Source organism: Delphinus delphis, chromosome 20 (genome assembly GCF_949987515.2).
Source record: "Delphinus delphis chromosome 20, mDelDel1.2, whole genome shotgun sequence".
In the NCBI taxonomy this organism is placed as follows: domain Eukaryota; kingdom Metazoa; phylum Chordata; class Mammalia; order Artiodactyla; family Delphinidae; genus Delphinus; species Delphinus delphis.
Genome location: NC_082702.1, coordinates 46,062,627 through 46,089,605, shown reverse-complemented (window position 1 = coordinate 46,089,605; position 26,979 = coordinate 46,062,627). Strand labels below are relative to the sequence as shown.

Here is a 26,979-nt window from a genome sequence, read left to right as displayed (position 1 = left end):
CTCTTAAAGAAGCTCAGTTCAGGATAACAGTGCTGTGATCTTGATAGTGTGCCAAGAAATCACTCAGCTGGGTAAAGTTTGGATCATTTTGGATGTTTAAAGTTGCTTTTCCTTTTAAAACAATGGGAGAAGTTTTAACACACCTTTTCTACTTCTTATCTAGTTGGAAATGGGTGTTTTTCCATTTCTTTAAGTGTAGCAAAAAGGCTACACTGTAAGATTTTACATTATTAGACAATGAATATGGTTGCTTTCATCAGCCCGAAGTGATGATTCACATTCATGTCTCTTCTCTGATAAATATCTTGAAGAAAATTCTGTGTATCTGATCAGGCTTCCAGAGGGCAACCTTCTTTGACCAGTCACAAAATCATTAGATCTAATTCAGAGAATAAAGCTGGCAATTCTATGAATTATTGTTTAGTTTGTCATAAAAATTTTTGAAGAGTTAGTGGGATATTAAGATCCCTATTAGGAAGGAGGGGGGTAAAATTATGCTCTTGTCTATTTTAGCAAAATCCTAAAGCATGCATATGCTTGTAGAGTTAGTACTGGCTATTAACGATCTTTCAGAAAATAATTGTGATGTGAATCTAGCTGTTCTGTAGCCTCTGGTTTCATTATCTGGAGTTTTTCTATGTTTTGTCTCCTTCAACAGGCGCCATTGAGAAACAGAAATTGGTGTATATCTTGAACAGAGATGCTGCAGCCCGGCTTACCATTTCATCTCCACTGGAGGCCCACAAAGCGAACACTTTAGTGTATCATGTGGTTGGAGTAGATGTGGGATTTGAAAATCCAATGTTTGCTTGTCTGGAAATGGATTATGAGGTGATGGTGGGGGGGGGGGTCTCAATCTCTCTACCCACCTTTTCCTTCCCCTCCCTTCTCCCCGTCTCCCTCCTTTGGGTTTCTTCCACTCACTTTGGTGCTTCCCTGAGATTGTTTTCTTCATTGTGCATTTCTTATATCTTACTTGCTCACTATTTTTTTTTTTTCTATTCCAAATACCTTTCTGAAATACTTTGGAGTGTTTCAGAATTTACCTGATTTGAATAGTCTCCCTGTGGAAACAGGGTATTTATTGGGAAAAGCTCCCTGAAAAAGGAGGTGAAAGTGTATTTGGGATATTTTTTCACTGGGAGATAGTGAAAGATGGGGCATACCATTCTTTTGCTTGAGAGGAAGGCAGTATCTTCTAGTAGAGCTAACCCTGGTCTCAGAAATAGAAGACCTGGGCTCTTGCTTTCACTCTGCCATTACTTAGTGTGAACTTTGGCAAACCATTTGGCATCTGTGGACCTCTGCTTCCTCGTTTGTGAAATGGAGGAATCCTGATGCCCTTTCCAGCTATGTTTATTTGTTTGTTTAAATAATTTTTATTGGAGTATAATTGATTTACAATGTTGTGTTAGTTTCAGGTGTACAGCAAAGTGAGTCAGTTATACATACGCATGTATCCACTCTTTTTTACTTTCCAGTTTTAAAAGTTTGATTTTATGGTACTGATTAGTCTTTGTGCCACTGTTATTCTATAGGAAGCAGACAATGATCCAACTGGGGAAGCAGCGGCTAATACCCAGCAGACACTTACTTTCTATGAGTTAGACCTTGGTTTAAATCATGTGGTCCGAAAATACAGTGAACCTTTGGAGGAACATGGAAACTTCCTTATTACAGGTACTTTTCTCTTAGAGCTGCTCTGTACCATTTTGCTTAGTCCATTTTATGTTCAAACTTAGCACTGTTTGCTTAATATGATTTGGAAACTATAATCCATTTGTAGTAAACCTGAGTGCCTTGTCTGTGTTTTGGCAAGGTTAGAAATTCATGTGGTGGTTAACTCTTATCCTCTAATGGGGGCAGGGAAGAAAAGAGAGCAGTCAGCTTAGAATATTGATTACTGTTGGTTGCTCTGGTGTCTTGACTGTAGTCAATCTTTCACTCATTACAAAAATCAAAACCTGGCTTTGTGAAAAGACAAATGTAACTGTTACCAAAATTGATCCAAGAAGAAATTAAGAACCTGAATAGACCAGCATTTGTTAAAGAAATTGGAGCAATAATCCAAAGTTTCTTTTTCTCAGAAGATTTAAGGTCCAGAATTTTCAGGGACCTTAAATTTCTCCAGAGGTTAGAAAAAAGAATAAAAACTGTTGTACCACTTTATGAGCCTAATATAACTTCAGTACCAAAAATAGAGAAGGATAGTAATAAGAAAAATTTGCAGGCTGGTTATACTTGTGACTATGGGTGCAAAAACCTTAAATTTTAGCAAATCAGATCAACAGTGTTTTAGATGCACTGGAGCAAAGTATGATTTTTGTAGGAGCTCAAAGATGTTCACTATGAAGAATCAGTGTTAGTTTAATTCATATTAAAAGACTAAAAGAGGGCAACTGTATTTGTGGTAATCTAAATTTCATCAGGCTTGAGTAAGACAGTGATCCAGTCCTTTCTATTTCAAGTCATTTGCACTTGAATTAATGTCTAAAGTGAAATATGTCAGTTGTTGGGGGAGGATTTTAGAGAAGAAAGATACAAAACAGTGCTTGTCTTTGAGCATTAAATCTTAGGAAGAGACTTCTTATATATTAAGCAGAAGAATTTTAGAAAATAGATTGTATTTAATTACTTGCTGTAATGTATTATTGTACTTCTCATTTATGAGGGTTTCATTCATTAAAACAAATTTTTACTGAGCCTCTACAATCAGTATCTGCAAAATCAGTCTACTGGGCTCTGGGACTGCAGTGATGAAAAGTTAGATGTAGTGTCTCCTTTTATGCAAGATTGAATGTAGTGGTGAATATATGATAGTAGCAAAAAAATTGCCAGAGTGTGCCAGATGGTATGACAGCATGGAGGAGGGGTCCCTAACCTAGGGAAGGAAGGCAATGCGTCAGAGAAAGGTTTCAGAAGAAGTGCTCTCAGCTGAGAACTGAGGACTAGTTAGGAGTTAGCTAAGTGTAACGGGGGTTGAGGAGGAGTTTCTGTTATGGCCAAATGGAACAGAATGCACAAAAGACGAAATGCAGGAAAAAACATGGTTCATTGAAAGAACTGAAAGCTCATTGTTATTGGATCATTGGAGGTAAAGGGATGGGGTAGAGGTGGGAGGTAGCTACTGAGGGATTTTTTTTTTTTTTTTTTTGCATTACGCAGGCCTCTCACTGTTGTGGCCTCTCCTGTTGCGGAGCACAGGCTCCGGACGCGCAGGCTCAGCGGCCATGGCTCAGGGGCCCAGCCGCTCCGCTCCGTGTCATGTGGGATCTTCCCGGACCGGGGCACGAACCCGTGTCCCCTGCATCGGCAGGCGGACTCTCAACCACTGCGCCACCAGGGAAGCCCTGAGGGATTTTTAAGCAGGAAAATAATGACATGTTTAAAGGTGAACGTTTTTAAAAGATCACATGCTTTCATTTTGGGAATGGAATGGAAGATAATAAGCCAGGAGATTTGTCAGGAAGCTGTTTCACTAAACCAAGAGAGATTCGCAGCATGAGGACTGCTAAGGAGGTAGAATCAATAGGGCTATGGGAGAGGGGAGAATTGAAGGATGACATTCTTGTTTTTGGTTTGGTCTGTTGGTCGATGACAGTGTTCTTTAAGGTGGAGAACCCAGGAGGTGGTTTGGGAAGGAACTCTGCACTTGTTTATGAATACGTTCATTTTTAAGCTGCTATGGAACATCCATGTGAGAGTGTCCAGTAGGCAGTTGGATTATAGGTCCGAACGTAAGAACTGAGTTCTGGGCTTGGAGCTAAACATTAAGATGCATTATCAGAGATCTGGACAGGCTGAGATTCCCCAAATGGTGCCCTATCCTTGTCTAGCATAACTATCATGGAAAAGAAACATTGAATGTTTATCACCTTCAGGCACACTGTACCTTCAAGTTGTGCTGAAGGAGGGAAGGAATTGAAGGCTAAATTGTAATTCATGGTTATGTCAAATCACTGCTGAGTTTCATTTTCTCTTGACAGTTCCGGGGGGGTCAGATGGTCCAAGTGGAGTGCTGATTTGCTCTGAAAACTACATCACCTATAAGAACTTTGGTGACCAACCAGATATCCGCTGTCCAATTCCCAGGAGACGGGTAAGGTCTTTGTTTGCCATAAGAGAAAATATATTTGTGTTTGTGAAATGAACTTAATTTTTGTAATTACAGTGTGGTCTCTTAATTTATCTATTAATCAAGTTTTAGTTTCTTTGTAAATGTTTTTAATAAAGCCAGTAAAATACCTTAACAAAAGCAAAACAAAATCTTTAAGAAAGGGAGTTAAAAGTCAACACAATTCTATGTTGTACACCTGAAACTAGCATAATACTGTAAGTCAATTGTACTTCAGTTAAAAAAAACCAACACAGTTTTCATTCTCGAAGAACCTATGGAGATTATCAATTTGAAATTCCTGAAAGTTTCTAGTTTGAAGAATCCAGGTGTATTCATTGGAGATAAATTGTGTTTCATTCTCTCCTACCCCACCCCATTCCAACATACAGAAAAATCTAAAAGGAGAGAATGGTGAATTCCTGTATACCTTTCACTTAGATTCCCCAATTAATACTGCTTTGCTACATTTGCCTTTTCTTTCTTATGTTTCTACAAATTTTTTTAGGCAAAACCATTTGAAGATAGGTTGTATGACACTGCAAGAATTTCCTAAGATGTAGCTCCTAAGAAGGAAGAAATTTTCCTACACTATCAGTATTGTGCCCAAGAAATTTACCATTTTGAGTAATACAGTTATCTTTCGTACAGTTCTCTCATTGTATTCCCAAGATCCCTTATATCTACCTTTAGTCTCCTTTAATTTAGAATATTTCCTCTCACCTTTGTTTTTTTTTTTTTATGATACTGACATTTTTTTTAAGAGTTTGGGTTAATTTTCTTGTAGTTTGTCCCATAGTCTTTTTCCTCATGATAACATCCATGTTATATTTTTGATAGAATTATTACTTAGGTGCTGATACATATTTCTCATTACATTACATTATGGGCACATAATGCTGATTTGATTCATTATTGGTAATGCTAAATTGATCACATACTACTTGTCTTTGTTGTAAAGGTACCTTTTCCTTTTTGTAATTGGTGTGGAAACTAGTGAACTTTGAGACTGTGTAAATACTCTTTTCCCCTAAATCTTTTCACACAGTGGTTTTCCTCTCAATCAGTTACTACACTGGTGGTTGAAAATGGTGCTTTATTGCTTTTAATTTTAAGTTTACTGTGGAAACCATTAAGCATACAGTTGGGCCTCCATATCTGCAGGGTTCTCATGCATGGATATGGAGGCCTGACTATTCCTTGTACTGCCCCATTTTATATAAGGGATTTGAGCATCCGTGGATTTTGGTATCTGGCAGCTCCTTGAACCAATCCCCTGCAGATATCAAGGGATGATTGTGTATATAGTGAACTTCTGTGTACCCAGCTTCAGCAGTTATCAACAGCACATGGGTAATCTTATTTGATGTCTGCTTCCTCAATTTCTCCTCTCACCGCAGATTATCTTCTTAATATTAATTTATAGGTGCTGAGGTTAAACCTTTTAGAACTTAGTTTATCTAGTACATGGTATCTGAGTAAGATTCCATCAATTTTAGAATATCTGGTAAGATCAGCAAGTTAAATTCTTGGTAAGGAGTGATAAGTGATTCCGCTTAGTTGATCAGTTTAGTTGATCCGTTTAGTTGACCTGACTGCCAGGTACTGTACTTGGCTTTGGGGCTGCAAAGAAGTATAAAACATGTTTTGCCCTTGAACTTACTCTGAGAGAAATACAAAATGTTGGAAACATTAAAAAAGAAAACCAAAGTCCAGCCAAGGGGGAATGCCCTTTGGAAATAAGGGCTATGATGATGCTTTGGATGGTATTGTCATGAACATGTAACAGTCTTTTATTCACAGCCTGAAATGATGATTCTTTAAATTTCATGTCTCTTCTCTGACATTTTTCTCTGGAGATAGTTCTTGCCTTATTGATCTGATTAGGCTGTAGAGTGGAATTGTGGCTTTTTTTTTTTTTTAAAACGTAAGCTTTATTATGTATTTATAGTAGACAAGAATTTTTGGTTATTGTGTTTTAGTCCTGTGACCGGCAGGCTGCTCTGGGTCAAAGCTTGCATGGAGAGGTATCAGATGCCTCTAGGCCTTGGATGGCCCGTATGATCCTTGTTGGTAAAGTGTTGAATTCCAGAAAAGGAGTACTCATTTCCAAGATGTTGGTTGTGTATTTGACTTTGCTAGAATGACCTGGATGACCCTGAAAGAGGAATGATTTTTGTCTGCTCTGCCACCCATAAGACGAAGTCAATGTTCTTCTTTTTGGCCCAAACTGAGCAGGGAGATATCTTTAAGATCACTTTGGAGACAGATGAAGATATGGTAAGTAGACCATGGAGTGAGGGAAAAAAATGAAAAAACCTATTTGTTGTGGTTAGTCTAGTTAATGAAACTTTCTAAAGTTTCATCCTGATTTTAATTAAGTAACCTTATTTTAAAAACTGATATGTGCATTTAAGGTTTACAGAGTGGTTTTATAAACCATTTGTTCATTACAACTACTCTCTGAGATAGAAAGGATAATTTACAAGTTAAAAAAATGGAAACAGAATGCCTTAAAAAGTGGTTGCCTAAGGTGTTAAAGCTTTTAAAGTTTGGAACTGGTACATGAATGTAGGTTTTCTCCCTCTGGTTAACAGATTTTTGGTCTGATGCCATGTAATGTGAGAATGGGTAATGCCGTTTCTAGTGAATAACAAGAGAAAGCTCTCCATGTCTACTGAAAACTGGTAATATACATGATCTGTTACTTTTTTCATCCCATGGAGGAGTGCTGAACACTGGGCGATTTCTTAGATACCTGTTACAAGAGCTCAGGAGGTGCCAAGTTTTTTTTTGTAAAGGCCAGGTAGTGAACATTTTTGGCTTTTGTGGGCCATGTGGTCCCTGTCTCAAATACTTAGCTCTGCCATTGTGGCACAAAAGCAGCCGTAAGTACTGTGTAAACTGTGTGACTAGCCTGAGGGTTGTAGTTTGCTGACCGCTGGTTTGGAAATGAAGGACAGTATTTTATTTGCTACTTTGCTTATTACACTATCTTATAATACTGGGCTGTTTTCCATGGCGTGGCTTCACTTGCCTATGCACTAGTATCTTTTTCTCTTTCCACTCCAGGTTACCGAGATCCGGCTCAAGTATTTTGATACTGTGCCTGTTGCTGCTGCCATGTGTGTGCTTAAAACAGGCTTCCTTTTCGTAGCATCAGAATTTGGAAACCAGTGAGTAATCCTTTTATTACTCGATTTCACCCTGGTTACTATAAAAGTTGGCAGAAGGGAGATGTAGTTTCAAGGCTGTGGAGCTTTTCCCAAGAATGTTTTAGTTTCTTCAGAACAAGTTTTGCTCTCTTTCCCCTTTTATATCTTTCTCTTGGTGACTTCCTCTACTTTAGTGGCTTCAATCAATACCTGTGGGTAGCTGCAAAAAAACAGCTTTAAAAGTGATCTCTTCTAAGCTTTTTGCTGGATATTTCAATGAATAAATATCTATTGAACTACTTAGTATTAAATATATGTTCCACAGACACTTCACTTGTATAAATCTGAAGTTGAAGCTCATCAGAACCCATAGCTTCCCAGCCACATCACCAACCCTTCCAACCTCACTTTTTTTTTTACATTCTTTTTTTTAATATTCTTTTCCATTATGGTTTATCATACGGTGTTGAATATAGTTCTGTGTGCTATGCAGTAGGACCTTGTTTATCCATTCTATATATAAAAGCCTATATCTGCTAACCCCAACCTCCTAATCCATCCCTCCCCCAACCCCTCCCCCTTGGCAACCACCAGTCTGTTCTCTTATGTCTATGATTCTGTTTCTGTTTCATAGATAGGTTCATTTGTGTAATATTTTAGATTCCACATGTAAGTGATGTCGTATGGTATTTTTCTCCTTCTCACTGACTTCACTTAGTATGATAATCTCTAGTTGCATCCATGTTGCTGCAAATGGCATTATTTCTTTTTTTTAAAAGTTTTTATTGGAGTATAGTTGCTTTACAATGTTGTGTTAGTTTCTGCTGTACAGCAAAGTTAATTAGCTATACATATACATATATCCCCTCTTTTTTGGATTTCCTTCCCATTTAGGTCACCACAGAGCACTGAGTAGAGTTCCCTGTGCTCTACAGGTTCTCATTAATTATCTATTTTATACATAGTAGTGTATATATGTCAATCCCAATCCCCCAGTTCATCCTGCCTCCCTTCCCCCCCAGTATCCATATGTCCATTCTCTACGTTTGTGTCTCTATTTCTGCTGTACAAATAAGTTCATCTGTTTCATTTTTCTAGATTCCACATATAAGTGATATTATGCGATATTTTTCTCTTTCTGACTTCACTCTGTATGACAGTTTCTGGGTCTATCCACATCCCTGCAAATGGCACAGTTTCCTTCCTTTTAATGGCGGAGTAATATTCCATTGTATGTATGTACCATATCTTCTTTAACCATTTTTCTGTCAATGGACATTTAGTTGGTTTCCATGTCTTGGCTATTGCCATTCTCAGTATTTCTGTTAATGTCTGATGGGGCAGTTCCAGCAGCTTGAGTGTAAAGTCTCGATTTTGCTGTCCTCTACAACTTTCAGTTGAATGCCAAATTGTTTTTACTTCTGTATCCCTTTTTTTTTGGTGTTAGTCTGAACTAGTTCCCTAGTTTGCTTATTGCAGTTCATTGTCTTTCCTGTAAAACTCGGCCTTTATAGAGTCATCTCATTAAGCATACAAGACACAACCCTGATGAAATTTCCCCATCCCGTGTTACAGTCTCTGATGGCTTTTCATTGACAAATGGCTTAAGTCTGAACCCTAGCCTTGAATTTAAGACCAGTATTGAAGACTCCAAATTGCTTATGAGATAAGCCGCCATGGTCTTGCTTTCTAAGTTCAGGTTTTGCCAGTATGTGGTAAAGTGTGTGCAGATCACTTACCTAATGCTATTTCTTCATAATGAAAATGAAGGTGTTGTCTAGAATTCTGCAATTCTATTCCAATTTTGCCTTGTCTCCAGTTCTCCCTTTCTTTAACTTGCCTTTTACTCTTCTTCATTGACTTTATTCCAGCTGTCATCTTATTACTCCTTTTCCCAGTTTATATACCTGTTTTGATGCATTTTTCATTTAGCCTGTTATTATGACATTTTCATCCATTTCTAATTTTTTAGTTTTTTTAACAAGGAATTTTCATTGTAGAAAAGTTAGGAAAGTTCGTGTAAGCAAGTATGTCTCCTGTAATCCTTCCACCCAAAGATAACATTTTTTTTGTGTAGCCTTCCTGTGTGTGTATATATTTAAATGTTTCTACGGAATTGCAACTATGCACTATAAATTGTTTTGTAACCTGCTTTTTTTATACAGTAGTAAGTAATAAATATTTTTCTTTATCGATACGTACAGATCTTTTTTTGTTTTTGTTTTTTTTTTTTGTTTGTTTGTTTGTTTTTTTTTTTTTGCGGTACACAGGCCTCTCACCGCTGTGGCCTCTTCCACCGCGGAGCACAGGCTCCGGACGTGCAGGCTCAGCAGCCATGGCCCACGGGCCCAGCCGCTCCGCAGCATGTGGGATCCTCCCGGACCGGGGCACAAACCCGCATCCCCTGCATTGGCAGGTGGACTCTCAACCGCTGCGCCACCAGGGAAGCCCCGTACAGTTCTTTAACATTTGTTTTTTGTTAGCACCTTTTCTCTCCCCCACTTTTTTGTGGCAAAATATATATAACAAAATTTCCCATTTTAACCATTTTTAAATGTTCAATTTGGTGGCATTAATTACATTTACAGTGTTGTATAACCATTACTGCCATTTTTCCAAACTTTTTTATCACTCCGGACAGGAACTCTGTACGCATTATGGAATAACTCCCCATTCCCCTTTCCTCCAGCGTCTGGTAACCTAAGTGGAATCATATAACATTTGTGCTTATTCTGTCTGGCTCATTTTACTTAGGATAATATTTTCAGAGTTCATATGTAGTAGCATGTATCAGCACTTTATTCTTTTTATCTCTGAATAATAATGCATTGTATGTATGTATGTACCACATTTTGTTTATTTACCTGTTAATGGACACTTGGGTTCTTTCCACCTTTTTGGTATTGTGAATAATGCAGCATTGGACATTGGTGTGCACATATCTGTTTTAGTCTTTGTTTTAAATTATTTTGGGTATGTACCCAAGAGTGGAATTTCTGGGTCATACTGTAATTCTTTTTAACTTCTTGTGGAACTGCTAAACTTTTTTATGGCTGCTGCACCATTTTACATTTCTAATGTATGAGGGTTTTTGTGGGTGTTTCATACAAATGCCAAACACTAATAAGTACTTTTTGTTGTAAGCATTTAGTAAATGTGGACTACTCCCATTTTTGTTATTTTACTCTGATAATGAAGAAAGTTTTGGAAAATGAATAAAAGAGCAAATAAATAATGAAAATCACCCATAATCCTAGTATTCCAGAATAGTTACTTTTTAACATTGTATCTGCTTACAGTGTTTTTACTTTCTTGTATTTATATGTAGTTTTATTTTAGAGAACTGCATCAGTCTATAAAAAACTATTAGTGTACTATTTCAAATACGCAGTATATCCTAAAAATCTTTCCATGTCAATAAGTCTGTATTTTTCACTTAAAATTATTTTGTTTTTTATTATGGAAATATTCTAACGGGCACATAACAAGAGAGAATAGTATAATTAGTCAACTTACGTGTGCCCATCACTCAGCTTCCACAAAGGCCAACCCATGGCCAGTCTTGTTTTATTTATACCTCCCCCCAATAATATTAAATTTTTTAAAAATTAATTAATTAATTAATTTTTGGCTGCATTGGGTCTTCGTTGATGCGTACGGGCTTTCTCTAGTTGCGGCGAGCAGGGGCTACTCTTTGTTGTGGCGCGCAGGCTTCTCATCGCGGTGGCTTCTCTTGTTGCGGAGCACAGGCTCTAGGCATGCAGGCTTCAGTGGTTGTGGCACGTGGCCTCAGTAGTTGTGGCTCACGGGCTCCAGAGTGCAGGCTCAGTAGTTGTGGCGCACGGGCTCAGTTGGTCCGCAGCATGTGGGATCTTCCTGGACCAGGGCTCGAACCCGTGTTCCCTGCATTGGCAGGCAGATTCTTAACCACTGCGCCACCAGGGAAGCTCAGTGATTTCTTAAGATAATGAAATAGCCAGTCAGTATTCAAATTTCTATATTGTCTCAATATTTCGTAAGTTGATTTGTTCGGATCAGATCCCAGTAAGACTCATACATTGCATTCGGTGTAGAGAAGACTTTTGTTTGTTTTTGTTTTCGCTGTACGCGGGCCTCTCACTGCTGTGGCCTCTCCTGTTGCGGAGCACAGGCTCTGGATGCGCAGGCTCAGCGGCCGTGGCTCACGGGCCCAGCCACTCTGCGTCATGTGGGATCCTCCCGGACCGGCGCACGAACCTGCGTGCCCTGCATCGGCAGGCAGACTCTCAACCACGGCACCACCAGGGAAGCCCTAGAGAAGACGTTTTTAATGGCTACATAATATTTTATGGCTCTACCCCCTCTTGATGGATATTTAGGGTGTTTGTACTTCTGGTATTATAAACAGTGCTATAGGTTCTCTCACCTTCTGAGATGGCCCACACTCTGTCTGTGGAGTGTGTTTCTGTCTAAATAAATCCACTTCTTACCTATCAAAAAAAAAACAAAACCAACAGTGTTATAGTGAACATTGTAGGTGTATCTTTGCATGTTAACTGAATAAAGCCATAGTTTAAATTTCTATATGCAGGATAAAATTTTGATAGGGAATGCCAAATTGTACTTCAAAAGATGACATCAGTTTACATTCCCACAAATGGTGTGTGAAATCTTTTTTCTTTTCATTACATGCAAAAGGGAGAGTTAATAAGCTCTTAAAAATCATTGAGTAAAAATGAGCAGTTCAGTCAATAGAAAAATGGGTGCAGGATTTGAGCATGCCTTTCATAGTAAAAGAAATACTAGTGGTCTATAAGTGTAATATGTAAAAAGATTTTCAAGCTAATTCATAATTGAAGGAATGCCAATGAAAACAAGGTGTTGGGCTTCCCTGCTGGTCCAGTGGTTAAGACTCTGCCTTCCACTGCAGGGGACTTGGGTTTGATCCCTGGTCTGGGAAGTTCCACGTGCCTCAAGGTGTGGCCAAAAAACAGAAAAAGAAAACCACTTTATTTGTTTTTTCACCTAGCCGATTGGCAGACATTAAAAACTTAGATAATAACCTGTCTTGATAAGGCTGTGGGTGGAGTCAGTAGCTGCAGACATATAAGGTATTCTGTTCTTGCTCATTACCTTGTGCGGATAGTGTGTTTGCTGGGATTTACACATTCTAACTGTTAAGTCTTCTGAAAGTCTTTTTAGAAATAATACAGACAGTGATTTCTTTTGTTCTAAAGAATCATAGTGTACATTTGTTGAGCACTTGTCTGTATGTAACAGGCACTATTCTAAACGTTTTTCTTATATTGTTTCAGTTTGGGCTCCCCTGTAAGCAGAGCGCGAGACAAGGCTAGATTATTGGGAGGTAATTGCAGGAAGCAAGAGTGAGGGATCAGTGGGGAGAGATAGGGAAAAGAGGAAAAGCCAGTATTAAGGGCCCATTACTGAGTTTCCTGCTGTGGTCATTGGAAACTGGCTTCTGTCAAGACCTGCTGAGAAGCATGCAGAATGCCTTTGAAAATTGCCCACCTGGGAGTTAACAGCACCAGTTCCTCTCCCTCTTGGGTTGAAGGTTACCCCTGGGGGCATGAAGTCCCCTGTACATCCTGTTGCTCAGGCAGCTCCCAACGGGATAGATGTTCTGAGGGCAGAGAATAGAAAGACTACAGTGCACAGGTGGGATGCTTGTTAGAGTGAGACGGGTTTGAACTTGTGAGAAATTATCCATTACTGTTGCACCTGAAATCTGGAAGACATAAGAGTGGAGATTTGGCGCATCAGAAACGTGCTATGGGTGTTCACTCATAAAGCAAACTTATTTATCAATCAGATACTTAATATAGCATTTACTGTGTTCTAAGTACTTTACAAATATTGATGCATAACATTCCCTGTAAGACAGTGCTGTTAACCCATTTATAGTAAGGGCACTGGGGTCACAAGAGAATTTAAGAAATTTGATCACACAACTAAATCTAACTCAAAGCCAGACCACCTGGTTCCAAAGTTCCTGCTCTGAAGCACATTATAATCACAGAAACTGTTTTATCGAGATTCAGCCGAAGCAACCTTTCTTGTGATGGAGGTAGTGAACCCAGCATCCTCTTGGTTATCTGTGAAAGTGTCTTTGACGGGTGATCTTTATCATCTGTATATGGACATCTTGCCTGAATAAGAAGTTTGTATTATTTAACTTTTTCTTTCTTTTCAGTGTGTTTGTAAATCATTCAAGGATAATAACCCTGTTTGCTTTTTCATAATTTAGCATAGAATCTGATGAGTTTACCGGAAGGGTTATATGCTGAGATTTATTTGGCTAACATTTATTGAGTGTCTTATGTATTTCAGACCCCGATGTAATCATTTTATCTTGCTCCTAAAAAACTACACTGGATTGTTCAAAGGGCTTTGTATTGAAGGTTTGGTATATGACTTAAAGAATAAATATGACCAGCAGTGTGATTTTATTTTAATTGAGCTGCTTCCCAAAAGTGTGCTCATTGCACACTCAGTTTATGATGGTATATTGTTACAGGTTATCTACTCCCAAATTGCTTTCCCTTTTTTATTTTTTTTTTGTGGTTTTTCTTTGAATCAGTTTACAGAGCCCCAGAGGACAGACAGGAGAAGGGCAAGATGATTTTGTTGCTTATTATCTCTGGATATGTTTATGTTTTGTTTCAGGAATAATAATACAGTATCTGCATACTTCTGTGAAATAACCAATTCTTGTTTTTTGTTAGATTTGGCCTGGTGACTGGTTAAAATAAGAAGTGGTTATAGATTTTCTTTGGGTTTCATTTATCCATACTTCATTTTATTTGACAAAAACTATGCTTACTAGGTGCGATGCAATGTTCTAAGTACTCATTGAATTCTTTAGGAAGGTACTATTCAATTTTATAAATGAGGCAACTGAGGCAAAGAGAGATTAAGTAATAATATGCAGCTAGTTAAGCGGCAGAGCTAGGATTCAGACCCAGGCACTCTAGTGGAAGTCCAGTACTCTTTTTGTTGGTTTTTTTCTGCTGTACGCGGGACTCTCACTGTTGTGGCCTCTCCCATTGCGGAGCACAGGCTCCGGACGCGCAGGCTCAGCAGCCATGGCTCACGGGCCCAGCCACTCCGCGGCATGTGGGATCCTCCTGGACCGGGGCATGAACCCGTGTCCCCTGCATTGGCAGGCGGACTCTCAACCACTGCGCCACCAGGGAAGCCCAAGTCCAGTACTCTAACCACTGTGATGCTAAGGTCCTGCCACCAGTTTGAATTCAGTAGTCTTAATTTCTTTATCCCTCTTTTTAAAGAAATAGAAAACCCCAGTCAGATAAGCAGAGATCTCAAACTATAGATGCTGACTCAATATTAAAGTGATTTATGAGAATTATGTTGATGGCAAACATCTTCAGACAGAAAATATTTTTTAAATGCTATTTGCTTTCTTCCTTCCAGTTTTATTGAGATATAATTGACATATAGCACTGTATAAGTTTAAGGTGTTGCAGCATAATGATTTGGCTTACATACATTATGAAATGATTACCACAGTTCATCTCATTTGGTACAACATTGAAGAAGTAGGAAAAAAAATTTTTTCCCTTGTGTTGAGTACTCTTAGGATTTACTCTCGACAACTTTCATGTATAACATATAGCAGTGTTAATTTTATTTATCATGTTGTACATCAGACAGAAAATATTTTAACTAAAGTCTTTGCTTCTCCCTAGTTACTTATATCAAATTGCACATCTTGGAGATGATGATGAAGAACCTGAGTTTTCATCTGCCATGCCTCTGGAAGAAGGAGATACATTCTTTTTTCAGCCAAGACCACTCAAAAACCTTGTGCTGGTTGATGAGTTGGACAGCCTCTCTCCCATTTTGTTTTGCCAGGTGAGGATCTTTCCAGTCACTCCATAATGAACAGTGCTAGCCAACTGTTTCTGAATCTGAATGAGTTTAAAGTTTTAAATCCAATTAAATTAAGGTCTAGTTTAAGAGGTTCATCAGCGTATCTGTGGTATTGCCAGAGTATAAGGGTGAAGCACCTAAAGGTAGTTGGGTAATTAAAAACCATTACATAAATCCTTGGGCTTAAAAAAAATTTTTTTTAATGATAAAAATCATGTTTTATAAAAATTCAGACTGTACAAAAGATAAAAAGTAAAAGTCCAATCCCCAGTCTTTTCAACCCTCTATTCCACCGAGGCTGTGCCATTAATAGCTTCCTGTGATTGCTTCCAGACATTTTCTCTGCATCTATAAGCATTTGTGTGTTACACTTTTCTTTTTAATGTAAATATGCTCATATCCTTTACAGTATTCTGAAGTAGACCTTTTATCACTTAACAGTCTGTGAATATCTATATCTCATTTTAACACTCACTTCCTCCGTAAAGTACTCCAGAGACACTGGGATCAGTCAGTAACAGAACCCTTTTGGGAACCCAAGGTGGCCCAAGATGGGATTTGTGTCTCTCACTACTGGCATTCAAGTGTAGCAGAAATTTTACCATGCTGTTGCATCCTGGATTCCTGGGGTTCCAGTGACCATTAGGCACCACCTTACCCTGTCTAGATGATTACACTTTTAGTGGAAGAGTTTTGCTCACTGCCACGGACACACAGTCAGTATTCAGGCACTCTTCCTGGTAAAAGTAGCAGTTCTGAAGTTAACTGCTTTTGTTCTTTCTTTTTGAGAAACGGTTAGTCCTGAAGGCAATAGAAAATAAGTATGAATAATTCCTAATTGGATTTTTACTGATTTTTTTTTTTCTGCTTTCATTGGAATTTGAGGAGATAATTGTGTAAATAGTTTGTAGGTCAAGAATAAAATTAACAGGAAGTTCAGGTATCTGTAGCAGGGCTATAAGCATTTTTTGCCATGTATCTCTTTACTAGCCTAGTGAGGCTTCTGGATCCCCTCTGTGAATGATATTTTTAAATGCATATAGTAATAAACATATGATAGCCAAGAGAGGAAATTATTTTTTAAATTGTGAAAAATTAGTATATGTGCTTCTGTAATGGGCTTAAAATAACAAGATAGTGCATTTAAAATAGGTGAGTTAATTTTTTAAAGAAGTCAGTGTGAAGGTTATATACACTCACAACCCACATGCTCATCCATGTTACAGTAGGCTGCACTGCCTTACAGTCAAGAATTTTCATTTGAATTGTACAGTTCGACAAAACTACAATACAAATAACTTCTTTCCACGTGTTGATCAACAAATATTTGTACTGGAAAGCAGCTCGATATCTGGGGTGACTAGTACAAGAACACATGGCTTCCCCATTTGGTGGCAAACAGCCAGGTGCAGAGTTACCCTGTAATTGGTCAGGTACATCATAGGAACGTCTATAGTAGATAGGGCAGCTGTGGTCATGTGCGTTCTAACAGCGGATCTAGTAAATGTAATTTTGAAATAGTGATAAGGGAAATGATAATTTGGAGGTGTCTATAAACTTTAATATTGGTGACAAAGTCACACATAAAGATAATTAATTTATTGTCTATATTTTTGGTTGGAAGGAAATGCTGAGATTTCAGTTTGAGGTTATATAACAATTTCACTGATTGTAAAAAATATTTTGTTAACTCAAGAACTGATACACGTGGGACTTCTCTGGTGGTCCAGTGGTTAAGACTCCACGCTTCCACTACAAGGGGCACAGGTTTGACCCCTGGTCAAGGAACTAAGATCCCACATGCCACGCAGCATGGCAAGAAAAAAAAAAAAGAACAAGCTTTTTTGGTTGGTAAAACTTGCTGCTTCAAACTGTTTGCTTTTTGGAACATTGTGTCTTTTCCACTCTGTGCCCCCATGGCCAGTAGCAATATTTAAGTCTAATAAACTAAAAAGTGGTTTGTCGCCCTGAGAACAATCAGGGTTGGGTATGGAAAAGTAGCAGAAGTAGACATTTTTTTCCCCTTTCTCTGTGCAGATAGCTGACCTGGCCAATGAAGACACTCCACAGCTATATGTGGCCTGTGGTAGGGGACCGAGGTCATCTCTGAGGGTCTTAAGGCATGGACTTGAGGTAAGATTGGAATTTCTAGATCATATGCAGGGTTTGGAGGAAAGCATTGACAAAGCAGCCTAAGGCTTTATTCTGATGAGATCAAAGATGTATTTAATGTTTCTATGAAAGAAAAATGTTTTCTTTCTCCCCATTTCCATAAAGTTTAGAGTTTAAATTTCTTAATCCTTTAACATGTTAGCACAGTAGGCACATTTAAAAAATTTGGCAAATAGGAATCAAAGGGGAGAAACACGTCTGTTAGTTCCAGGTTCAGTCGCCATTACGTGGAGGTTAGGAAATCTGCATGGCACATTTTACTCCGTTTCCTTTTAGTGTTGGTCTTTTTTCGTAGCTTTTAGATACTTACATTTTTAACTATGTTAATATTGTGTATATATTTTTGTATCTTATTACGTTCCTGATTACTGTGTGCTCTTATGTCATGTCATTATTTTTAGTTTTATTTATTTTTTGTTGTTGTTGTACGTGGGCCTCTCCCTGTTGTGACCTCTCCCGTTGCAGAGCACAGGCTCCGGACGCACAGGCTCAGCGGCCATGGCTCACGGGCCCAGCCGCTCCGCGGCATGCGGAACATGACAGGGAAGCCCTGTCATGTCATTTTTAATGTTTTTGCAATATATTTTCACAGTGGGTAGATTAGAATTTATTTAATGAATCCTTTATTTTTTAAATATAATTTATTTTTTATACGGCAGGTTCTTATTGTGTATCTGTTTTATACATATTAGTGTATATAGGTCAATCCCAATCTCCCAGTTCATCCCTCCACCCTCCCACCTCCTGCAATGAATCCTTTATTGTTGGACTTTTTAGGTGATATGAATACTCAAAATTACCTTCTCAAATCCCACACCCTCTTCTCATCATGGTTCTAGTGTTGATGGCTTTTAGCAAGTACACTGGACTTGATTTTGTTAGGAGTAAAATAAAGCTGTTTCTGACACTTTGCTCTTAGAGGTTGTGGTTGAGCAGGCTCCAGGCTCTTAGAGTCCCACTGCCTGTTTTTGGAAATTTTTATTGGAAGACAGGGAAGATGACCTTGGTTTTGAATTCTGGCTCTACTACTTAATAGTTATTACTAAGCTTTATAGGACCCGCCTTAAAGGATTGTTGTGTGAATTAAATGAGAATGTGTGTGAAGCGCTTAGCTCAAGTTCTGGCATGTAGTAACTGTTCAATAAATGTTAGCTATTAATATTGTAGTTTCAGAGAATTCAAAAAATTTTGACTGCCAAAATATTCATCAGGTCACCAAATTTTCGATGACTGAACCCAATTTAGACCAGTAGTTCTTTTTTTTTTTTTTTTTTTTTTTTTTTGCTGTACGCGGGCCTCTCACTGCTGTGGCCTCTCCCGTTGTGGAGTACAGGCTCTGGACGCGCAGACCCAGCGGCCATGGCCCACAGGCCCAGCCGCTCTGAGGCATGCAGGATCCTCCCAGACCGGGACACAAACACCGCGCCTCCTGCATCGGCAGGCGGACGCTCAACCACTGCGCCACCAGGGAAGCCCTAGACCAGTAGTTCTTGATTAGTTACTTACTGCTAATTGGATCCTGTCAAGCATCTGATTAAAGCAAGTGCTCAACACAAAAAATACATATATGCATTAACAGAAAATTTTGTGTACCGTGTAAGAGTTAAAGGACCCAATTAAGAATCATTGTTTGTGAGTCATCTGCTTCCTCCTAATTTTTTCCAATTATATTAAAAAAATATTATGTTATATAAAACTATTTTTAAATTGTTGGACGTTTCTTTTTTCCTGTATATCTATTTGTTGAACCTTGTTGTCTAGCTAGATTATGGTCTCAGTTGAACACGGTCACTGTCAGATATTACATTTGGTGTATAGAGTGTGGTATACCTGACATTTACGTTTTATTGATGGTGAAGTTTTCCAAGATTCTCCTGTACCACGATCAGGTATTCCTGCTATTATCACATCAGTAAACCAACAAAAGGGTAATGTCTTTCATATATATACTAGCGTTCTTCCTATAAGATGTAGTTCCACTGTACAGTATAATAGGCTGCCTAATTTTTTATTTCTAGGTCATTTAAAAAACGCTTAATAAAATTTTTATTTTTGAATGGTTTTAGATTTACAGAAAAATTGCAAGGATATTACAGACAGTTAATGTATAACCCACACCTAGTTTTCTCCTCTAGATCATTTTGAGTTCATCTTATGTATTGCATTTACTCTCATTTGAGAGCCTATAGGCCATTCACAGGATTCTTGACTCTGACCTTAAGGAGCATAAGAACCTAGTAGGAAGGACAAAACAATTCCTCAGATCACTTTTTAGGTAAGTGTCCTAAGAGGTGGTGATTGTGATTCCTGTGAGAACTTATGAGGAAGAGATGACTGCCAGCCAAGAGAATAAGGGAAGATTTTTCCTAAAGAATGTGGCATTTGAATTGTTCTGTGAAGGGAGATGGAATTTGGCCTTGAGGGAACAAAGAAAAGAAATGGAGGGCTTCCCTGGTGGTGCAGTGGTTAAGAATCTGCCTGCCAATGCAGGGGACATGGGTTCAAGCCCTGGTCTGGGAAGATCCCACATGCTGCAGAACAACTAAGCCCGTGTGCCACAACTACTGAGCCTGCGCACCAGAGCCCGCGAGCCACAACTACTGAGCCCACATGCCACAACTACTGAAGCCCACGTGCCTAGAGCCCATGCTCCGCAACAAGAGAAGCCACCACAGTGAGAAGCCCAAGCACCACAACGAAGAGTAGCCCCTGCTCGCCACGACTAGAAAAAGCCCGCGTGCAGCAACGAAGACCCAACGCAGCCAAAAATAAAACGAATACAATAAAATCAATTAAATAAATACATTTTCAAAAAAGAAAGAAATGGGATGCTAACTTAGATGGACTGTTTCATTCCCACGTGCTCACTTTGAGGAGGATGCAGGCATGTTATACCCAAAGGAAGTGTTTGGTCTTGGCTGCAACAACTGTCCTAGATGTTCCATCACTTCTTGCTGAAGTCTATTATGGGAATTGCCAGTGCCTCTAGCGTTTTGGTTCTTACATTCTTTTTGACTAGATGGTTCCAGTGTTTTAATCAAGTATACAGTGTGAGCCCTGCTATGTTGGGACTGTATTATCTAGTGTAGTTGTAAGCAAGGGGCTGAGTTTCATGCTCACTGGATCTGTGATTTGTCTCCTCTCCCTGTCAGGTATCAGAAATGGCTGTCTCAGAGCTACCCGGTAACCCCAATGCTGTCTGGACAGTGCGTCGGCACATTGAAGGTAAGCAGCCCTTTCCCAACAGTCAAAATGAGGGTCTGGGTGCCACTGACAATAGAAGGCTTAAGAGACTGCATTCATAATGCTTCTATATCACATCATCTAGCACCATATACTAGAAACTTCTTCTGACTCAACACCATGTTTTTGAGGCTCTCCCAATCAGGGTGCCTTCACTTACTACTTTTTGTACACATGGGTAAGGGGAGCATAGGGTGGCTGTTAATATTCAGTACATATACACTTGAGTATCATAGATAGAGCTGTCGTATGTTGTGTTCTTTGACTATTCATCTTTAAGATACTCTTTCCATTTGTGTGAGGAGTATGGTGTAAGGGAAAGTTTTTGCTTTTTTTTCTTCAACGATGTTTTCTCTCTTATTGTGCTGAAATCACAGTGAAATTAAAGGTATTATTCTGGGTATTAAGAGATTGGTAAAGCTTGTTAATGCTCAATAGGTATAATAGTTGTGTTTAAGGAAAGCGGAGGTTGATTGAATGGAATCAGAATTTTAGAGTGAGTAGAAAAGAAGGGATGGAGGAAAGAGGAAGTCTGAGCTCCAGAATAAAAATGGTCACCTCATCCTAAAAAATTGAAAGTTATGCGAAAATTCATTTTAGTGCAATAGCAGGAAAGTCTTGTGACAACTGAATTTCATTCCCTTAGAGATGAAACTCAATTCTCATTTTCCCTTTGATTCTTTGGGATCGTAGGTCATTTCTATTCCTAGACCTCATTTTCTTCTTGTTCCCTCAGGAATGTGGGACTGGCCAATATACAAAGCTTTTTAAAGAAAACAGCTGGAAATCTTCCTGCTATTTAGATGTTTTGGTTGTATGGAACAAATTTAAGGGAGCTGGGAAATGTGGAGGAGGGAAATCTCGTTTCTATTAATAGAGTACACATTTTAGTGGATTTTGTCTCATGTAAGCATTGGAATCCAATCTGAGTTGAGTAGAAAGAAAAAAAAAGTGAATAGGAAATTAGTAGGTTCATTTTAGCTGAAAAGGTAATTATTGGATGATTGGTTTTGAAAGATTTCCCCATTTTGTGTAATGTCTTCATAAAGAAACTGGTCACTGTTGATGTTCAGCTTTAGCTTGGTGGCAGATTGGCTGGTTGATATTTAGGCTCTTGAAAACATTTCTCAGACTGTTTGAATTAGAAAGAGCCTTTGAGATAAAACCTAGTTTGCTCCTCTTTTTTTGTTTGTTTTTGTTTTCACTTATTAAACTTTACTGTAAAATCAATTTAGATATGCAGGAAAGTTAACCCCTCATTTTTATGAAGAAGGCCGAAAATCACAGGCGTTGACTATCCCAAGATAGGGCACCTAGGTAATAGAGACTGAAAGCAGTGTCTCCCGAATCTCAATCCAGTGTTCATTTGACTAACCCTATAGTGAGTTTGGGTCATGCTGGTTTTCTAGGATAAGTTCAGTATTCTCATCCTGCTACCTTGTAATTAAGATAGGACTCTACTCTCAGGGCATGTGCCATCTAAAAAAGAAGATAAGTATAAAAAACTGTTGTGGGCTTCCCTGATGGCGCAGTGGTTGAGAGTCCACCTGCCGATGCAGGGTACACAGGTTCGTGCCCCGGTCCAGGAGGATCCCACACGCCGTGGAGCGGCTGGGCCCGTGAGCCATGGCCGCTGGGCCTGCACGTCCGGAGCCTGTGCTCTGCAACGGGAGAGGCCACCACAGTGAGAGGCCCGCGTACCGCAATCAAAACCAAAACCAAAACAGAAAACTGTTGTGTCTTCTGATGTGATAAAAGGCACAAGCATGTTGCCAGGAGGGGTTAGAGAAGAGGGAACAGGCATGTGTTTGAGAATCAGGAAAGGCTTTTGGGGTAAGTTAGATAAGTTCGTGATCTGTGGTATGTTGCATGATGGAACTTGTAGCTGAAAAGTTTTGTCCTCTAGATACCAAAATCTAGGAAATGATTACATCCTGATAAATTTTACTCTTTAGAAACTATAATTTGGGTGATCACCCACAAAACAGGTCAAGTTCTCTCTGTTCATTCTCTTTCCAGATACCCTAAGTTACTATTTCACATGTCCACACATGCTGCAGTCTTCCAGGCAACTACTAACCTTGGCTGGTACTTGGTGATGCACACTACCAATACCAAGCCTTTTTTTCTCTTCCACAGGTGGCTGGTGAAGGTGCTGATCACCACAGGTGTGTACCTTGTACCTATTGCTAGGGTCTACTATGGGGTCTTAGAGATTACCCAGGGAGAGGGACCTGCACAAAATATTGAGGCTGCCCTGGTAGCATCTTTCAGAGGGTAACTTTGCAGTTGGCTCTCCATGTGCAGTGTTAGTGGTGCACACCCATCTGCCTATATGTTAAATAGTTTGAGGCAGGAATCACTTTCTCCTACAGAATATGGAACATTTGATTAATTTGCCTCTCATTAAGCTAAAAGAGGCTGTGGCTAGAAAATCTTAACTTCATACTCTCTCTTGATGTTTTTGTAATGTTCCACATGTACTGACTGAAAGATTAGGTCCTGGAGAAAGCCCCCCTTTTTCTCTTTTGAGTATAAGCAAGACTGTGCTGAGGCAAGACAAGCACTGAGTAGTCTGAGTATAGAGTGAGAGTGAGACATTGGAGGCCTAAATCATCTGGATGGTCACTCACTTTTCCCTTTGGAGTAGTGAGCTGTTTTTTGAGCCTGAGATACTAAGGCAGGGGAGAGAAGAAGAAAGCATTCCCTCTTCTGTGGGCTGCTTCCGTATTGCTCAGACAGATAGAAGTCCTTTTTAACTGAGACAAAGATGCGTTCTCATATCCTAATAGATTCTTCACTGAGGGTTGAACTAATGGTCATTTATATGAAATTTGAAACCTCTGGAAGAAGGCAACATAGATTTCATAGTTCATAGTCATTTATCTTGACTGAAGCTTGATTTTGTTCTGAAGTCCACCTTTTAACCTATAACCTGCCTAGGACACAAGAGCAGCTTATCTGTTTCTGGTCCTCCTGACCGTAGAATGGAAAGGGTAGAAGTTACAGTGTGCTTAGTATTTACAGGGTAGTGGATATTTTGAGGAAATCCGTGATGTAAAGGAGCTTTCAGGTGTCAGTCATTGCTTTACTCCTTGTTGAACTGACCAGCAAACATAAGACCCTATTTAAGTCCACCAAGCATCTCTTTATTTTTATACCTGAGCAGTCTGGGGCCTTGGGTCAGAGGAAGGATAAGGGCCCAGGCAGTCCTTTTTCCCTCACTCCCCTCATTCTCTGCATGTAAGTTATAAATGTGTGGTTTCTTTTCTGGAAGCCCACCTTTTCCCTTGACTGAAAGAAGAGGCTGAAATCCTGACCAGTTTGAGCCCGTTTTTGTTTGGCTTTAATTTGCTCTGGCACAGCTTTTAAGATACAAGGTTTCAGTGTTGAGAACATGGGAAAGGACACGATATTTATATAATGTTAAAATTAAGCAATTCCTGTTACTTTTACATACCAGAAATTTCCAGTTCAAAAACTGAGAGCTGGAGCAAAGCTTCCAAGCTTGGTGTTGTGTGGAGAGTGAAGATGGTTTTGTTGTGCGCTATTAAGGCATCCATTTCAGAGACGACCACGTCCACACTCCATGTTTTATGATGGCGAACAGTGCGGTCTTCTTACAAAGCCGTTTTATAAGGTGTCCCCAGGCATGCAATACATGTTGACAGTTATAGTAAAGTAATCTAAGACAAATTATCTGCTTGTTCAGTGTTATTCCTTATGATGGAACCCTTGCTCTGGATTCCTGGTGTAGCCATTAGATTATACCCATTGGGAAAGATCTTTGATCCTTGCCTTTCAGCCACTCATTCAGTGCACACGTATTATTAACTGAAGCAACAGTTTTGCAGAATAGTACTTACCCTTACTATGAGGCATCCTCATAAATTATATTTATTTCTATATATTTATTTTAAAATGCTGATTGCAGTCCACAAAATTGATTTTATGTCCTGCTAATAGGTCAGAATGCTACTATAGGTTATACCAATAATACATTTTCATCTGGCCCCTTTTTCTGTAAAGAGCACCGATTCTGCTGAACTCATTGAGTAATCTTAGTTCAGCTGAATGACCCTTGGAGCACTCAATCCATACTGTGTCCTTGATGTGAGTGGGGTGGATCAGGCCTATGGTGTTGAGCTCTGACAGGGACTCAGGCAAGCAGGATCCTTCAGCTGCTTCTGCTAAGAGTGAGGTAGCCACTCTAATTTAGTACCTTGTGTGCTTGTCATTCTATCCCTTGTTTGCCTGATTTCTGTGTGAAGGGGACAAGAAGAGGGGAATTGATACAGAAAATTCAAATGTAAAGTAGGAAAATCTCAATTCATCTCAAAAAAATGAACATACATTTATTCAGCATTTATCAAGCTTTATGCCAAACATTGTGCTGGATGTGGGAGATACATACAGAAGTTGTTTTATGTTGTAGGGTGGAATGTGTAGGAAGTAGACAGCTTTTAACTGTGGGATCTGTGTGAGAAACTTTTGGGGTTGCCTGTATACCTCTGACCTCCTTGAAAAACTTGTTGGTGTTTGTTTATCCAAGTGCATTTTATTAAATGAAAAGCAAGTTCTAATAGGATTGCTCATGACCATCGAATGGTGATATTTTTAAATGTGAAAAACTAGAGAGTTCAAGGGCTCACAATATAAACTACCACCACCACCCACCCCCTCCCTGGTTATCCAGTGTTGTTACATCATTCCTTTTGGGACATCCTAGGATTCTCAGTTTCCAACCCTAGAATGTCTTAGTCTCTTGGAGGCTTAAGTAATCACTATTTTATTCATTAGGTCTTGTGTTCTCACATAAGATACTTTTGGAAGAAAATGGGGACCTTCCTTGGTTATAGGGAGTATCTCTTAAGAATGGATTGTGATTGGCATCTGAAACTGTAGCTTCAGTACATATAAATATTGTATACAAAATTTCCTCTTGCTTTGTTCTCTCGCATTTTTCTAGCAAATGTCTCAAGAAAATATTAATTTTCAAAGGTATTAGATGTGGGCATGTCTACTTTATGTACTATTTAGCCATTTAAGGAAGCAAAGTATATCTGTAGGCTGTTATGACCTTTAATTATCTTTTGGATCATCCTGTGCTGTTTGCCACATGACTGTGTGTGATGACTACACATAGAAGAAGTGCCTTGGAAAGTTTCTGAAGAGAATGCTTAGTGTGTCTCATTTGGCTTTGTAACTAATGAGTTCTTAGCTAACCCACTTCTTTCTTCTCTTTCCTTTTCAGATGAGTTTGATGCTTACATCATTGTGTCTTTCGTGAATGCCACACTTGTGTTGTCCATTGGAGAGACTGTAGAAGAAGTGACTGACTCTGGGTTTCTGGGCACTACCCCAACCTTGTCCTGCTCCTTGTTAGGAGATGATGCCTTAGTGCAGGTGAGGATTCTCAGAGAGCTGCTTAACCTGCTCACCTTACTTTGTCCTTTCTTTGACCTCATTATGGTGTAGATTGCTGGGTTCACATTTAAGGAGCTTTGAACTTCTTTGAAATGGATGCTGCAAAACATGAACTTTTTTGAAGTTAACCTTGCCTGGGACCTCTTAACTCTTTTTTGTCATTGACCCAACTGGTGCCTCAAATACAGTGCCTCTAGATCTGACAGATCTGATACGTGTGAGGGTCATGCTTGAGTGATGAGTCAAATTGCTAAAGTTGGGTTTCTTTCTGTTACTGCCTCAAGGTGTATCCTGATGGCATTCGGCACATACGAGCAGACAAGAGAGTCAATGAGTGGAAGACTCCTGGAAAGAAAACAATTGTGAAATGTGCAGTGAACCAACGACAAGTGGTGATCGCCCTGACAGGAGGAGAACTGGTCTATTTTGAAATGGATCCCGTATGTTATTTTACCATTCACTGTGGGACTTAATGTAGGGTTCAGAGGTGAAGATGGGAGTTGCAGTCCAGGTATCTAGATTACATATTCATGAGAAAGGGAAATGAACACTACCAAATGTAGAATAGTTGGCTGGTGGGAAGCAGCAGCGTAGCACAGGGAGATAGGCTTGGTGCTTTGCGATGACCTAGGGGGTGGGAAAGGGAGGGTGGGAGGGAGGGGATATGGGGACATGTGTATGCATATGGCTAATTTGCTTTGTTGTGCACACAAAAAACTAACACAGTATTGTGAAGCAATTATACTCCAATAAAGATCTATTAAAACATAAAAAATAAAATTTTAAAAATGAAAGGGAAATGAGAAGGGAAAGTGTCCTAAAGCCCTTTACAAGGGGGTTGGAGGTGGATATGTTTTCATGTCTTTAATTCTAATTGGAGTTATGAAATGCCATCTTAGCAATGAAACACTTTTTCTGCCCTGCACACTCTAGTTTTCCACCAGATACTTGCCATATGTTTAGTTTCTGCAATCTGAA

General features: G+C 39.2%; 1 protein-coding gene and 2 non-coding genes across 4 annotated transcripts in view; all 3 read left to right on the top strand.

Annotated features, from left to right (window-relative positions):
- Positions 1–26,979, top strand: part of SF3B3 (splicing factor 3b subunit 3) — a 51,325-nt gene that overhangs the window by 5,262 nt on the left and 19,084 nt on the right. For both annotated transcript variants that reach the window (XM_060000962.1, XM_060000961.1), the window contains exons 4-13: positions 659–831; positions 1,539–1,680; positions 3,987–4,099; positions 6,257–6,394; positions 7,187–7,290; positions 14,976–15,141; positions 17,197–17,292; positions 20,484–20,556; positions 25,829–25,980; positions 26,286–26,441. In XM_060000962.1, coding sequence (XP_059856945.1) covers positions 659–831; positions 1,539–1,680; positions 3,987–4,099; positions 6,257–6,394; positions 7,187–7,290; positions 14,976–15,141; positions 17,197–17,292; positions 20,484–20,556; positions 25,829–25,980; positions 26,286–26,441 — 1,313 coding nt within the window. The remainder of the gene's footprint in view (positions 1–658; positions 832–1,538; positions 1,681–3,986; positions 4,100–6,256; positions 6,395–7,186; positions 7,291–14,975; positions 15,142–17,196; positions 17,293–20,483; positions 20,557–25,828; positions 25,981–26,285; positions 26,442–26,979) is intronic.
- LOC132417362 (small nucleolar RNA SNORD111) lies at positions 258–337 on the top strand. Its single transcript, XR_009517803.1, has one exon. It is a non-coding gene; the product is annotated as a small nucleolar RNA SNORD111 (small nucleolar RNA).
- Positions 5,915–6,005, top strand: LOC132417361 (small nucleolar RNA SNORD111). The gene has a single exon (XR_009517802.1). It is a non-coding gene; the product is annotated as a small nucleolar RNA SNORD111 (small nucleolar RNA).